Source organism: Capsicum annuum, chromosome 3 (genome assembly GCF_002878395.1).
Source record: "Capsicum annuum cultivar UCD-10X-F1 chromosome 3, UCD10Xv1.1, whole genome shotgun sequence".
Classification (NCBI taxonomy): Eukaryota; Viridiplantae; Streptophyta; class Magnoliopsida; order Solanales; family Solanaceae; genus Capsicum; species Capsicum annuum.
Genome location: NC_061113.1, coordinates 7,016,117 through 7,032,500, shown reverse-complemented (window position 1 = coordinate 7,032,500; position 16,384 = coordinate 7,016,117). Strand labels below are relative to the sequence as shown.

The following is a 16,384-nucleotide window of genomic DNA, read 5'->3' as shown; positions in this document are numbered from 1 at the left end:
TGGACAATATTTTTTAGTTTTGGTACTCCATTGATACATGCATACAGAAGTTCGAACTGATGCATTACTTCATCGAACTGGTGCCACTGTTTTAGTGAACTGATCACTATTTCAGTAAACTGATGCATTATTTCGATGAACTGACAGTCTTATTCACGAAATGGCATGCCTGTTCAGAACAGTCGCACTGTTTGGACGAATGGACATGAATTTTTAGAAAAGTTTACACCTTTTAGATGAACCTTTGCCACTTTTCAGAAGAGGCATCTTGTGGCTATATAAACCTGCTTTCATCCACAGGTTTACATACGAAAATTTTTAGAATACAAAATACTTCCTGTCTTACAAATTACTCTGTGTGATCAATCGAAATGTTCTGTGCATTCGAAGATATTCCAATTGTTTGAGGTGCTGCTATTTAGTCTGTTTGGCCATTTTATCCTAGGAGGGAGAATTCCACAACCTTGGGTACAGTGAGAGGAATTATTTCCTTAAGGAAACTCCGTGAATTCGGACGACTTGACCTTATTCATTTCTGTTTCATCTACTTTCTGAAAGAATAAAATACACCTCTTGGAAAGGTCATTTTGATCTTATGTTGAGGGTATTTGATATACTTCATTGTGTTCTTGTTTATACTTGAACTCTAGTTGAAGTTATTGTTCTGCATATACAGATTCTGTGTACCCAAAGTACAAACGAAAAAATAAAAATCTTAAGGAAATAATTGATTTTTCAGAATCTGTATAACTTATTTTTGGAGATTAAAGCTTTAAGCTTTCTACTCCGCTTGAATCTAACTAGTGATTAGAAGACATAAAATCTTTATCACAAGTTAAAGTTCACTTGGTTGACGATTTGAAGTTATAAAAACTTCATCGTTAATTAGAAATAAAAAGAAAAGTTGAAAAGTTATTTAACTTTATAAGTAGTATTTTGAAAATGCTAAATTTTTCTGTTTTGTGTTGACAGGAAAGATGACTAACAAAAGTCAAATGATGGATGCGACAACGTCTGTGGGGTAAACTAATAATCAAGTCGCACAAATGCTCCGCCAACAATGGCACCGGCGAAGAAGCCCGAAAAATTTTTGGGCATTGACTTCAAGTGGTGGCAGCAAAAGATGTTCTTTTACCTCACCACTTTATTTCTGCAACAGTTCACTAGCGAAGACGCTCCTGAGGTGCCCGAGGAAACCTCGGACAAAGACCGCTTCGTTATTGTAGAAGCTTGAAAACATACGGACTTTCTTTGCAAGAATTATATTCTGAGTGGTCTCCAAGATGACCTCTATAATATTTATAGTGGAACCAAGACATCAAAGGAACTGTGGGGGGCACTTGAACAAGAATATAAGACGAAGGATGCGGGAATTAAGAAATTCCTTGTTGCATGGTTCCTAGACTTCAAAATGATAAATAGCAAATCTGTTGTCTCTTAAGTACAGGAGTTGCAAGTCATCATACATGATCTCCTAGCAGAAGGTATATCTTTGAAAAATACATAAGTTGAATAAATTAAAAATGTTCTTAATATTCACATAAACTGTTTTGTAGGTTTAATTGTGAATGATGCTTTCCAAGTAGTAGCGATAGTTGAGAAGCTACCACCTTTGTGGAAAAACTTCAAAAACTACTTAAAGCATAGACGCAAGAAGATGACTGTTGAAGATCTTATTGTCCATCTTCGTATTGAAGAGGATAATAAAGCTACCGAAAGAAGGTCAAAGGGGAATTCTACAATTAATGGAGCACATATTGTAGAAAATGACCAAAACAATTCCAAGAAAAGGAAGAAAGTTGAACAAGGAAGTAATCAACCTAAGAAAAATTAAAGTTCAAGGGAAAATGCTTCAACTGTGGGAAGATTGGCCATAAGTCCACAGATTGTTGTGCCCCAAAGAAAGGCAAGAAGAAGGATCAAGCAAATATGATTGAATCCAACAAACAATGCGATGATCTGTGTGCTATGTTCTCAGAATGCAACTTGACGGGAAATCATCGTGAATGATGGATGGATTCTGGTGCCACCTGCCATGTATGGGCCAACAAGGAGTTGTTTTCGTCATTCGCTCCGGCTCATGTAGAAGACATGATCTACATGGCTAACTCCGCTACGGTTAAGGTAGAAGGAACAGGAAAAATTTGCTTAAAGATGACTTCCGGAAAGCTCTTGACACTTAACAATGTCTTGTATGTTTCAGAGTTACGTAGAAATTTAATTTCTGTTTCACTTCTAGACAAGAACGGATTCAAATGTGTAACTGTTTCTGAAAAAATTGTAATTAGCAAAGGAGAAATGTATTTAGGAAAAGACTATCTGACCGAAGGCCTTTATAAGATGAATGTAATGACTGTTAAGATAAATAAAAGTTTGAATTCTTCTTATTTGCTTGAGTCTTATGATTTATGGCATGAATGTTTAGGCTATGTTAATTACAAGATATTACGAAAATTGATTAACTTAGAAGTTTTGCCAAACTTTGAGTGCAATAAATCAAAGTGTCAAACGTGTGTGGAATCGAAGTATGCAAAGCATCCTTATAAGTCCGTTGAAAGGAATTTCAATCCCTTAGACTTAATACACACTGATATTTATGATATGAAGTCAACACCATCACGTGATGGGAAAAAGTATTTCATAACTTTTATTAACGATTGCACTAGATATGATATGTCTACTTGCTAAATAGTAAGGATGAAGCAATAGATGCGTTTAGGCAATATAAAACTGAAGTTGAAAATCAGTTAGACAAAAATATCAAAATGATAAGAAGTGATAGGGGCGGAGAATATGAATCTCCCTTTGTGCAAATATGTGTAGAGAATGGAATTGTCCATCAAACTACGGCCCCGTATTCACCTCAATCTAATGTAATTGAGGAAAGGAAAAACCAAACTTTGAAGAAAATGATGAATGCCTTACTTATAAATTCTGGTTTACCGCAAAACCTATAGGGGGAGGCTATCCTTACGGCCAATCGTATACTCAACAGAGTTCCCCATAGTAAGACACAATCAATTCCTTACGAAAAATAGAAAGAAAGGAAATCCAATTTGAAATATTTTAAAGTGTGGGGGTGTCTAGCGAAGGTTCAAGTTTCTATACCTAAAAGGGTTAAGATAGGACCTAAAATAGTGGACTGCGTGTTCATAGGATATGCTAAAAGTAGTAAAGCATGTCAATTTTCGGTTCATAAATCTGAATATCCGGATTTAATGAAAATACAGTAATTGAATCAGAAAATGTTGAATTCTTTGAAAACATTTACCCATAAAAAATTCGCCATGAACAGTCAAGTGGAGGATCTAAATAACCTCTAGATGAACCAAGTGAGAATATACATAATGAAGAAAATCTAAGATGTTGTACACGTCAAAGAACATCAACTTCATTTGGATCGAATTTTGTAACATTTCTCTTAGAAAATGAGCCTCAAACATTTAAAAAAGCGATGTCGTCGTCAGACTTATCCTTTTGAAAAGAAGCAGTCAATAATGAGATAGATTCAATCTTAAGAAACTATACATGGGAATTGGTTAACCTTTTTACCAAAAATAAACCTTTAGGTTCTAAATGGATCTTTAAAAGAAAAATGAAGGTGGATGGTACTATTGACAAATACAAGGCAAGACTTGTAGTAAAAGGCTTTAATCAGGAGGAAGGCCTTGATTACTTTGATACATACTTGCCAGTAAATAAGATAACCTCGATTCGAATGTTAATTGCCTTGGCGGCGGTATATGATCTTCAAATCCTTTAAATGGATGTGAAAACTGCATTTCTAAATGGAGATTTGGAGGAAGAAATATACATGGAACAACCTGAGGATTTTTTAGTTCTAGGAAAAGAAAATAAAGTGTGTAAACTTGTTAAGTCACTTTATGGACTAAAACAAACACCTAAGCAATGGCATGCAAAGTTTGACCAAACCATGTTGGCAAACAGATTCAAGATAAATGAATGAGATAAATGTGTATATATTAAAGACACATCAAATCACCAAGTCATTGTTTGTTTATATATGGATGATATATTGATCATCAGCAGAGACATTTTTGATATAAATGCAACCAAACGAATGCTCGAGAGCAAGTTTGATATGAAAAAACTTGGAGCTGCAGATGTGATCTTAGGTATAAGAATCCATTAAACTCCACAAGGGTTAGCATTTCACAGTCTCATTATATCGAAAAAGTACTTGATAAGTTCAAGTATATGGAATTTGGTATTGGCAAGACTCCATTGGATGTGAACTTTGCACTTCGAAAGAATGAAGGTGAAAGTGACTCACAATTGGAGTACGCAAGAGTATTGGGATGTTTAATGTATATAATGAGCTGTACACAACCATACATAGCATGTGCAATTAGTAAATTGAGTCGGTACACGAGTAATCCCAACAAAACTCATTGGATAGCAATGAAAAGAATTTTGGGGTATCTTAAATACACTCAAAAATATGCTTTGCATTATAATAAATATCATGCGGTACTTGAAAGATATAGTGATGCAAATTGGATCACCGAATCGAACAAAGTAAAATCCATAAGTGGATATGTATTTACTATCGGTGGAGGAGTAGTTTCTTGGAAATCATCCAAACAGACTTGTATCGCTCGCTCTACAATAGAATCTAAATTTATCGCATTAGATAAAATCGGTGAAGAAGTGGAATGGCTCTGGAATTTCTTGGAAGATATTCCGTATTGGCTCAAGACAGTGGCACCAGTATGTATACACTTTGATAGCCAAAAGACAATAGGTAGGGCAGGGAGCATGATGTACAACGGTAAATCTCGTCACATACGACGGAGACATAATACCGTTAGGGAAATTTTATCTAGTGAAATTATCACTATTGACTATGTAAAGTCAAAGGATAATATGTCGGATCCACTTACAAAAGGCCTATCTAGAGAAGGAGTGGAAAAAACATCCAAGGGAATGAGTTTAAGGCCTAGGACGAGTCAGCATGGCGGTAAATCTACCTAACAGATTGGAGATCCCAAGAGCTAGGTTCAAGGAGATCAAACAAAGTAATGTCTGACAGGTTCAACATTGTCAATTACCCAACCCATTCTCATTATGTAGACAATGTATAGTAAACTAGGATAAGATTTAAGGTGAAAAGTCTTTTAGTGATTATCTAAATTTGGCAGATTTGACCAAACGGTTTAATCTACAGGATTGAATATTTAGAAATCACCTATGTGAGGGGAAAGTTGAAGTCGCTTCAAAGAGAATGTTAGTAAAGGCCTATTCTCTAAGCTCTCATGAAATCGTGACGTGTTCATGATTGAAAAGAACAAAACCATGAGAACCATAAACGTTAAAAGGCTGGTTGTGTGACATGTATTGTCTAGGTGTACATTAAAGCTCGACGGTTCAAAGATATCAAATCTACCGATTGACCGAGTGCATCCGATGTATGTTCACTACGAAAAGTTCAAAGGGAAACCCACTTATCCAGATGCAATCAGTCTTTGCTTGATGATCACATACTTATCCGTAAAAATTTTATGAAAAATAGTCATTCCCCATTTATGTGGGGGATTGTTGGGTATAAAGTGTGTATGAAAAATGGAAAATGGTGGACGAAAGGAGACACCAATTTAGAAAGTGTACTTAAAATTGAAAAGTTCATTAATTCTCCCACATTGGTAGGAGAAGGAAACTTTGGAGCATTTATAATAAGAACATTTACTCCACATGATAAGTGAGGCAAGAAGTAAGAGATGCCTCGCGCCATCGTCGTCTTCGCTCGCTCGGCTCGGCTTTGGATTTGGCAAATGATTGATCGATGAGATCTATCTTTTTGGACAAAGTTTATTTGATGAAAATAAAGAAATTTAGACAGAAATCTAATCCGAAAATACAAAAAACACAGTAAAATATTTTCTGGTTTTGATACTCCATTTATACATGCATACAGAAGTTCAAATTGATGCAATACTTCATCGAACTGGTGCCACTATTTCGGTGAACTGATGCACTATTTTGGTGAAATGATGCACTGTTTCAGTAACTGATGCATTGTTTCGACGAACTGACACACTTATTAACGAAATGGCATGCTTGTTCAGAACAGTCATACTGTTTGGACGAATAGACATGAATTTTCAGAAAAGGTTACACCTTTTAGATGAACCTTTGCCACTTTTCAGAAGAGGCATCTTGTGGCTATATAAACCTGCTTTCATCCACAGGTTTACATACGAAAATTTTCAGAATACAAAATACTTCCTGTCTTACAAATTACTCTATGTGATAAATCGAAATGTTCTGTGTGTTCGAAGATATTCCAATTGTTTGAGGTACCGCTACAATTGGTCTGTTTGGTCATTTTATCCTGGGAGGAAGAATTCCACAACCTCGGGTACAGTGAGGGGAATTATTTCCTTAAGAAAACTCCGTGAATTCGGACGACTTGGCCTTATTCATTTCTGTTTCATCTACTTTCTGAAAGAATAAAATACACCTCTTGAAAAGGTCATTTTGATCTTGTGTTGAGGGTATTTGATATACTTCATTGTGTTCTTGTTTATACTTGAACTCTAGTTGAAGTCATTGTTCTGCATATACAGATTCTGTGTACCCGAAGTACAAACGAAAAAATAACAAAATATATGCAGTACTTGTCCTCTATAACAAATAAGAAGATTTTAGGTGTTGGACCACTTATAGGACAAATTGATCAAAACACTAGTAGTGGTGACAATATTTCTCCGGACGATTTGGATATCATTCAATGGCTAGACAAAAAAGATCGATTTTCAACTGTTTACGTTGTATTTGGAAGTGAAAATATATGGTTGAAGGAAAATATTCAACAGATTGCTCGTGGAATCGAGCTAAGTAATGTGAACTTTCTATGGGTACTAAGGTATCCAGGACGCGATGGACGAATGTGTGATGTTGAAGAAGTTTTGCCCGAAGGGTTTGTGAAAAGAGTAAAGGACAGACGAATTGTTGTGTCAAAATGGGTGTCATATGCCCAAATCATGAGGCACCCGAGCATCGGAGGATTCTTGAGTCATTGCGGATGGGAATTCTACAATTGAATGTATGCATTTTGGGGTTCCACTAATTGCCATGCCATTTAATCTTGATCAACTTCCAACTGCAAAATATGTGGTTGAGCTTGGCTTTGCTTTGGAGGTTCGGAGAGATGAAAACGTAAGGTTGGAAAGAGAGGAGATTGCGAAAGCCATAAGAAACGTTATTGTGGAGAAGAAGGAAGAAGAATTGAAAGCGAAATCGGGAGAATTGAGTGAGAAAATAAGAGAAAAGGGAATTTAATATTTAGTAATTCACATTCACAATTAACATTTAACAGCAAATTCGCATACGCCGCAGGCTGTTTATGGATTGTTTTAGTGACTCAAATATTTTATGGACTATTTTGGTGACTTTGAACTGTTTTATGGACTATTTATGTAAGGTTATATTATATGTAATGATTAATGATGTTATGTATTATGTTAAACTTATGATTATTTCATTTCGTTTCATCCATGTTGAGTTATTTATAATTATTTATATTTAGGAATGAAAATAGGTTTGAAAAAAATAATTTTTCTGAAAAAACCCATCAATTTTAAATGTTCAGTTATAAAAAAGAGAGACTAACTACTTTAATATTTCAAACCAAAATAAAAATCCGAAATAACCAAACCGAATTTGTTAAAACCGAACCAAACCGAATTTATTTCGGTTTGGTTACGAATGTCATTTTTGTCAATCCAAAAATCGATAAACTGAACTGATATTAAACAATCAGACCGAACCGACCGAACGCCCACCCCTACAATTTTTCCACCCCCAGCCCCCTCTCTAGCCTCCCCTCACAATTTTTTTTGTTTAAAAAATAAAAACTCTTTTTCTGTGTAGATTTACTTACTAAAATGTTTTAACATATGAAATTTATTTTGTTTCTGTATTTGTATCTTCCAAATTCAGGACTATCCATTCTTATTAATATATTTTATGCACATTCCAAAGTTAGCTTTTTGTGCGTAGATTTCCTAACTAAAATGTCAACATTATGTACTTCATTCAAAAATTGTTGTCATGTTTTGTTCATTGAGAGTCAATTTAATTATTTTTTAAAGTTATATTAAATTAAATTAATTTAATATTTTATTCTTAACATTAAATAAAATTCATTATATAATATTTTTTAAATCATTAGATTTATTATATTTAAAAAATAATAAAATAAAATTACCCCTATCATTTACTGTTTATTAATCCCTTAGACTTTTAAGTATTTTTTACAGTCAAATTAACTCAATATTGTGTTCACATTCAGTTTAAGGTCTCTTCTTCTATATATTTTTGCCTATTTAAAGTACTCAAAACTCCAAAACCTTGAATAACAAAACAAGAAACAAATATGGCATCTTCACTCAAATTTCAAATGCCAATTTTATTTTGCCTCTTCTTCTTCCTATCACCATTCTCTTTCTACGGCGCAACTGCATACTTCTTCAATGTTTATTGCATTGATGAAATGATCGATCCATTGACCATCGATTGTGTTATGAATGGTAACATTAAACTACCAACTGTTTCCCTTAAACAATCTGGAGTTCACAAATATCCTGTTGATGTCAACACAGGCCAATTAGAACCTACACTTTCTTGTAACATGACTTCTGGTCCTAGATATGGAAATTTCCCTCTTTTTCAATATAATAGAGATATACCTAGGTGTGAAATTAAGGACAAAAGGTGCACTTGGAATATAAGGCCAGAAGGTTTATTTCTCTTCTATGACTTAGGCCAGCATCTAATCTTCGAATGGTCAATGAGACCATGACCATGATCCAATTTGTAATATCGTCATAGAGTACGTATGTTATATACTTTATGACGATCATAACATATTTTTAATTCTTATGTTTTTGATAAAATGTTGGGGTGGACTTGTCGACCCTCATTAAGAATAGTAAGGTACACCTTGTACTGTCCTCTCTGATGATTTGTTATGGTAAAACTTGGTTAATTAATAAGAATAAGCTTGATTTATTGCGGATTGAATTCTACAATTGAACGTATGCATTTTGGGGTTCCACTAATTGTCATGCCATTTAATATTGATCAATTTCTAACTGCAAAATATGAGGTTGAGCTTGGTATAGCTTTGGAAGTTCGGAGAGATGAAAACGTAAGGGTGGAAAGAGAGGAGATCGTGAAAGCCATAAGAAACGTTATAGTGGAGAAGAAGGGAGAAGAATTGAGGACGAAATCCGGAGAATTGAGTGAGAAAATAAGAGAAAAGGAAAAACAAGATGTTGAAGAAGAAGTTATGGAGGAACTTAAGAAGCTTTGCTTGATGAACCAGAACAAGAAAAGTGTTAGAGTAGTATCTATTGATGTTTTGGTTCATGTCTTTACTGATGTTTGGTTCTTGTCTTCATTGGTGTTTTAGTTCATGTCTTTATTGGTGTTTGGTTCGGAAACAACTTTTCTACCTCATCTCTGAGGTACTGGTATGATCCCACTATATGAAAATATTCTGGGTATGTTGTTGTTGTCATCATCGTCTTTATTGATGTTTGGTTCATGTCTTTGTTGATGTTTTGGTTCATCCTTTATATGCTAATAAAGGGGAATCCGTTTTATTTCAGTTGCTCGGACTCTTATAAAAGTTTATTTCTGCATTTGCATCTCTCACAATTGGTTGACTACTTGAACTTTCACCTTGTTGGTGACGGTTGGATTTCCCAACTTTAATCTCCCTCCCCATTTTCCCACCCCCAACTTCCCCTCACAAAAATTTAGAAAAAGAAAAGAAAAAGAAGAAGCTTTTGTTGTGTAGATTTACTAACAAAAATGTTTAACATATGAAATTTATTTTGTTTATGTATTTGTATCTTCCAATTTGAGGATTGGCCATTCTTATAAATATATTTATGCACATTCCAAAGTTAGCTTTTTGTGTGTTCCAAATATGTATACTAGCTGCAGTTAGCTTAGAGTAGTTACCAGTTAGCTCAGCATAGCATTGTTACTGTTACATTGATTCTATTTGTATTGTAGATCACAACTAGCTATGACTTGGTTGATTAGTATTAGTTAATGAGTGGAGTGCACTGTCAAATAGAATGTTTTAGATGTTGAAATCTAATTTTTGCCCTACACAACTAAATTTAATCCTGAGTTTCTTCAGTTTTTAATAAACTAAAATAATTATTTCATCCAAAAAAAAAAAACTTAAAAGATTTTTTGTATGTGATTTTGTCATTTTAAGTAGCGATTATATACTATTATGTTCAGTTATACGAGATTATATAATTTGTTACTTAAATATTTATTTTACAAAATATCGGATTTAATTAAGGCTTATCTTGAAAATAAATTCAAATGATTAAAATCTTAATTTAAATATAATTTATTCTCAAAAATAATTTATTTGGATAAATATGCATTCATTTTATTAAATCAAGAAGCTCGAGATTAAAAAAAAAAGGTATTAATTCTTATCAAATTTTAATTTAATTTAGCCAATCTATTAGATTTGACCATAATTAAAAATTGGTCATAATTGCAATGCAATTCGTCAATTAATTTTTAATTTGGTCAAAATAAATAAATATGGCTAAATTTTAAATTCCAATTGGGGTTATATTTTAAATAACCCCAAAATTCTCAAGAACTCTCATAACTTTTACCCAATTCCCACCAAAAACTAAATTCAAATTGCACTATTCCCCCCAACTTTGTCCTTTTCCAATTTTGAAATTTAAAGATTGTACTATTTCCCCCCACATTATCTTCCACCTCACTTTATCTTTAATTTGTACATTCCAAAAAATCCCCTAAATGCTTTTTCTCCCTCATTGGTAGATGACAAGAAATAAATCTCTATCCTTTCCTATAAATACTTTTTTCCCACATTGGTGGAAAAAGAAAAAAAATACCCCATTCTCTCCTATACTACCACTACTTTGGTAGAGAGAGGGGGGGAGAAGGAAGAAAAAAAAAGGCTAGAAAGGTGAAAAAAATCCTTTTAAGAAAAAATAGTTATTTTTATTTAGTAAAAATTTTTGTTTCATAAGTTGATCGGCTAATCAAAATTTTTGAGTTGCCGGCGGTGTTTTTCGGTGGTGGTTGATTCCAACGAAGCTCGTAGTCTCGTTTTGCTGCCCCCAAAAAGTTAAACACACCTTTTTTTATTTTAGTTTTTATTATTGTTTTCTTCTTCATCTTTTTTCTACGTAGTTTGTAGATATAATTTTGTTTGCTGGGATTGTATGTTGTAGATGGCCTTGAAGGCCCTAGGACGTTGTGGTATCGATATTCTAATTGTTTTCATGTTCATGATATAAAAATGAGCTAGCAATAGTTGTATGTGCCTTTTTTTACTTTATTCTTTGATTATTTTGGATAAAGTTTCAATCTTTGCTTAAAAGATGTATTTATGCTTTGTTTAAACTCATTGTTGTTGGATACATTTATTTTTAGTATGTAAAGTTATTTTCATTATGTTTAGAAGAATAATTAATGTTGAATGTTTTGTCTTTTCACCTTATTCTTTGATTATTTGAATAAAGTTTAGATCTTTACTTGAAAAACGATACTTATGTCTTGTTTAAACTTATTGTTGGTAGATATATTTGTTTTTAGCATGTAAAGTTATTTTCTTTATGTTGAAAAGAATAGATAATATTGATTGTTTCTCTTTTTTTACTTTATTCTTTGATTATTTTGGATAAAGTTTAGATCTTTACTTGAAAAACAATACCATGTCTTGTTTAAACTTATTGTTGGTAGATATGTTTTTTATAGCATGTAAAGTTATTTATTTTATGTTGGAAGGATAGTTATTATTATTTGTTGCGCCTTAATAAAAATAGTAATTAGTTAAGTTAAGAATTTGTCATTTGCTTACTAATTATTTTAATGGATTTCAAAACTCTCATATAAGATATGAAGTGCTAGCTTTATTTTTCATCCAAGATGTTTATTCTTCTTTGTTCGCATGTTGTCTTTTCAAAATGATAAGAAAGTTCGAACTTTTGCGGCTAAATAAAATTATTTGAATATTTTTGACTCATGCATAGTATGATTGTGAAACTTTTGCTTTGCATTTTTTATTTGTTGACTCTCATTCTTGTGCAAGTGTGCTTATTCTTGTCATTCAAAAATTGGTTCTTGATAGTTTCTTTTACTTTGAAATATGTCACTTTTATGCCTTGAGCATATATTAATTTCTTTATCTTTTCTTTGCATGCAAAAAAATATCTAGAGTCCAAATGGACTCCTCTCCTCTTGCATTTCCTAATGGGTAAATGAGGCTCACCCCTTCGAGTCAAGTTCGAAGTTTAAACCCAAGGTCCACTACATGGCGTGCGGGTGCTAGAAGATAGACGAAGAAGGAAAATGGGTCAAAACCCATTGATGAGGTCACTAAGAGACTTGAAAAGTCTCAATTTTTATTATTCTCTTCTTTTTATTTATTCATTTAGTCATTTATTCATTCATTCATTCATTTCGGCCTCGAAGCCATAGTCGTATTTAATACAGGTGGAGCAAGACTCGAGCCAAATGCTCAAAAAATAGTTTAGAACGGGTGAAATGGGTCGGAAGCCCAACTAGACTAGGACAGGTCTTGTTGATTTGGGCCCAATGGCCTAAATCCTTTACTTTCTCCTCCCATCCCCTTTTATATGTTTATTTGTTTATTAGTTTTGTTTAGACTTAGTTAAAATCCCTACTAAGTCGCCTAAATCTATTTTATACAAGTCTTTTTTTTGAAAAAAAAAATCAAATCACTATTTCAACAAATTAATCTTTTCGAAGTTAATCAAAAGATGATTTTCAAACAATCCGGATAACTGCAAGTTAGCGGATGTTTTAGGTGCCTAACACCTTCCTAAAACGTTAATAGGAACCGCTTATCTAGAATCTTTAACTTAAAACGATTTTTCTATTTTGAATCGTTTGAAGTAACTTTTATAAAGGTTTCTTAAAGTTAGTTCGAGTGCTTGTACCTATAAAGTTAACTGGATTTGAAAATTATAGTTTGTGGAGTAGATCGGTGCGAATTGCTCTTCTAGAAAAGAGAAAATATGGCTTTGTTACTGGAGCTTGCAGCAAATAAATATACAAAGATGAACTTCATGAACAATGGGACCTGTAATGCGATTGTACTTTCATGGATTATGAATACAGTAAGTGAAAATTTACTCAGTGGAATTGTCTATGCTACTAGTGCTTATGCAGTCTGTGAGGATCTTAAGGAACGATTTGATAAGGTGAATCGTATGTGTAATTACCAATTATATCGCGAGATTAACATGCTTTCTCAAGGTACTGATTCTGGTTCAGTTTATTTTACAAAGATGAAAAGCTTATGGAGTGAGTATGATGTTTTAGTCCCAAATACTAGTTGTGGTTGCCCTAAATCTAAGGACTATGTAGATCATCTTTATGAATTGAGATTGCTCCAATTTTTTAGTGGATTGAATGAGTTATATGACCAGGATTGCAAGCAAATCCTGTTAAAGAGAGACATTTCTACTATTAACGAAGCATATGCCATGATTATAGAGGATAAAATTCAACATTCATCTTATATGATTACTGTGCATGAGAAACTAGAACCACTAGCTATGCAAGTGCATCGAAATAACAATTTGGATAAGGGAACTCGAATTATAGAGGAAGGAGATATGAATATTGTCCCCTCACAGGTCATACCAAGGATAATTGCTACAATTTAATTAGATACCCTACTAATTGGAAGCAAAAAAAAAAAGAAATCAGGATACAATGTTAGCACTAACAAGTCCTATGGTAGTGGATATGGCCATGTAGGACCTAGTCACAACTACTCTGATAATGGTGGAATGCAATCACACAGCAATGCCCAGTCCCATAGTGCAAGTTCAGTGACAAGACAATCAGATGTGGCTAGCACTAGTCAAGAGATGCATCATCCACAAGTGTCTAAGAGGCATACTTTTACTAGAGGAGAATATAATCAAATTATGATTATGTTGAGCAAAGACACCAAGGAAATGAAACAAGTCAACATGACAGCTATTACTACTTGTTTTCTATCCAAAAGTTATTCTCAAAGCTGGGTTATGGATTTAGGAGCCACACATCATGTGATACAACAAGGCATATGCCTAAGGATGGCAAAGGTTCATGTCAGTATCACCATGACAAGTCGCATTTACCCAATGGAGCTACAGTAGGTATATCACAAACTGTAGAAGACTATATTTCTGGAGATGAGCTGATTAAAGATGTTTCATTTGTGCTAGAATTCAAGCTTAACCTGCTCTCTGTAGCTAAAGTAACCAAGGAATTGTCTTGCTTTATTTATTTTTATCCCAATTTTTGTGTGTTTCGGGACCTCTTGAGTGGCAAGGTAAAGGAAATTGGTAGACAAGAAGGTGGACTTAATATCTTCAAGAATAACTGGAAGAAAAAACTTAACAACGCAGTGAACATGCATGATAAGATTACTGCAGAAGTTGTTGCTCACAGCAGCACTCTCTGGCACTAGAGACTTGGACATCCATCTTCACAGGCTTTAAGAGTTTTGAATATATTGAAGAATAATAAGGAGGTAAAGGCTTTACATAAATGTACATTATGACCACTTGCTAAACAAACCTGACTGTCCTTTCCTGTTAGTGAATCTAGATCATCAGCTTTCTTTGACCTTGTACATATGGGTATCTGGGGGCAAACAACAACAACAAACCCAGTGTATTCCCACATAGTGAGGTCTGGGGAGGGTAAGATGTACGCAATCCATACCTCTACCTCTAAAGAAGTAGAACGGCTGTTTCTGATAGACCCCCGGCTCGAGACACGGAATACTAAACAAATTCATAGTAAAGCATGGAACAAGATGGCATAACATAAATACGACACCCACAAGCAATAGGAAAAAGAGAAAAGTAAACAGATTCGTAATAAAGAATGAAACAAGGTATCATAACAAAAATAATACCCCCACCAAGTAATTCCCTACACTAGCGACCCAAACTGACCCTAGATTTCTGCCCTAATTCTCATCCTCCAGATCTTCCTATCTAGGATTATGTCCTCAGTGAGCTGTGACTGTTCCATGTCCCGCCTAATCACCTCTCCCCAGTGCTTCTTCGACCTACCCCTAACCCACCTAAAACCATTCAAATCTAGCCTCTCACACCTACGAACCGGGGTATCCATGCCCCTCCTCATCACGTGTCTGAACCATCTCAATCGAAATTCCCGCTTCTTATTCTCCACTGGAGTCACACCAACCTTCTCCCTAATAGTCTCATTCCGAATTCTATCCTCCCTAGTCAGCCCACACATCCAACACAGCATCCACATTTCTGCCACCTTCATTTTTTGATAATAAATACTATTTTCTGACTATGGTGGATGAGCATAGTAGATATACTTGGATTCATCTGTTACAGTTGAAGTCTGAAACTATAGTAGCCAGTAAAAACTTTATCTCTATAATCAAAACATAATTTGGTGTATTGATTAAGGTTATAAGGTCTGATAATGGGATAAAGTTTCTTAACTCACAGTGTAAGATGTTGTTTCAATATCTTGGCATTTTACATCAAACTAGTTTCCTTCATACACTACAACAAAATGGTGTGGTGGAGAGGAAGCATAGGCAACTTTTAAACATAGCTAGGGCACTCAAATTTTAATCTTATATACCTACCAGATATTGGGGATTGTGCAGAAAGTTGTTGACTACTTGATGAATAGGTTGCCTTCTTCAGTTCTAGCCGGTAAAAGCTCTTTTGAACTTATGTTCTCTAAGGAACCTAAACTATCTCATCTGAAAGCCATAGGCTGTTTATGTTATGTGACAGTAGTTCCCAAGGGAGATAAGTTCTCTAAAAGGGCCAAACCTACTGTATCAATGGGATATTCTAACACTCAGAAGTGTTATATCTTGCTAGACGTCCATACAAAGAAGTTGATAGTAAGTAGAGATGTTACTTTTTTAAGAGGATGTCTTTTCCTTAGCATAGTTAAAGCACATGCAGACTCCAGATGACACTCACAATGATGTATGCATGCCTAATTATTTGGTCTCAGCTGCTGAAGACACTGATGGTGATGGTGACACTCATGAGGATATCTAACATGAACCATCTCCACCTAGTGAAGATGCTAGTTCCATCCCTAATATATTACCTATTGCAAATGCAAATTATGATGCAGTTACCTACATGAATGCAGATTTATTTGGTGAAAATACAAATATGACCACTACATCAAGCAGGCCATCTAGAGTTTGTAAATCCCCTATATGGATACAGGTTTATGTTAATCCTGCTAGAAGCCAGAGATGTAAATATTTCTAGCTCATAATTTGTGCTACAGTAGAATGAGTAATGCT

The 16,384-nt window shown here is 34.2% G+C and overlaps 2 protein-coding genes across 2 annotated transcripts; both read left to right on the top strand.

Annotated features, from left to right (window-relative positions):
- Positions 1 to 6,629: 6,629 nt before the first annotated feature.
- LOC107865716 (beta-D-glucosyl crocetin beta-1,6-glucosyltransferase-like) lies at positions 6,630 to 7,064 on the top strand. The gene has a single exon (XM_016711914.2). The coding sequence runs from the start codon at positions 6,630 to 6,632 to the stop codon at positions 7,062 to 7,064; it is 435 nt and encodes a 144-aa protein (XP_016567400.2).
- Positions 7,065 to 13,079: 6,015 nt separating this feature from the next.
- LOC124896553 lies at positions 13,080 to 14,527 on the top strand. The gene is made up of 2 exons (XM_047408108.1): positions 13,080 to 13,703; positions 14,081 to 14,527. The coding sequence occupies exons 1-2, from the start codon at positions 13,080 to 13,082 to the stop codon at positions 14,525 to 14,527; spliced, it is 1,071 nt and encodes a 356-aa protein (XP_047264064.1).
- The last annotated feature ends 1,857 nt before the right edge of the window (positions 14,528 to 16,384 follow it).

What these genes read in the sequence shown, in the direction of transcription:
- LOC124896553 (XM_047408108.1), top strand. Translation starts at nt 13,080, where the DNA reads ATGGCTTTGTTACTGGAGCTTGCAGCAAATAAATATACAAAGATGAAC. An exon ending in TGAATATTGTCCCCTCACAG is followed by an intron (nt 13,704 to 14,080) that starts GTCATACCAAGG and finishes TCTATCCAAAAG; the next exon opens with TTATTCTCAAAGCTGGGTTA.
- LOC107865716 (XM_016711914.2), top strand. Translation starts at nt 6,630, where the DNA reads ATGCAGTACTTGTCCTCTATAACAAATAAGAAGATTTTAGGTGTTGGA.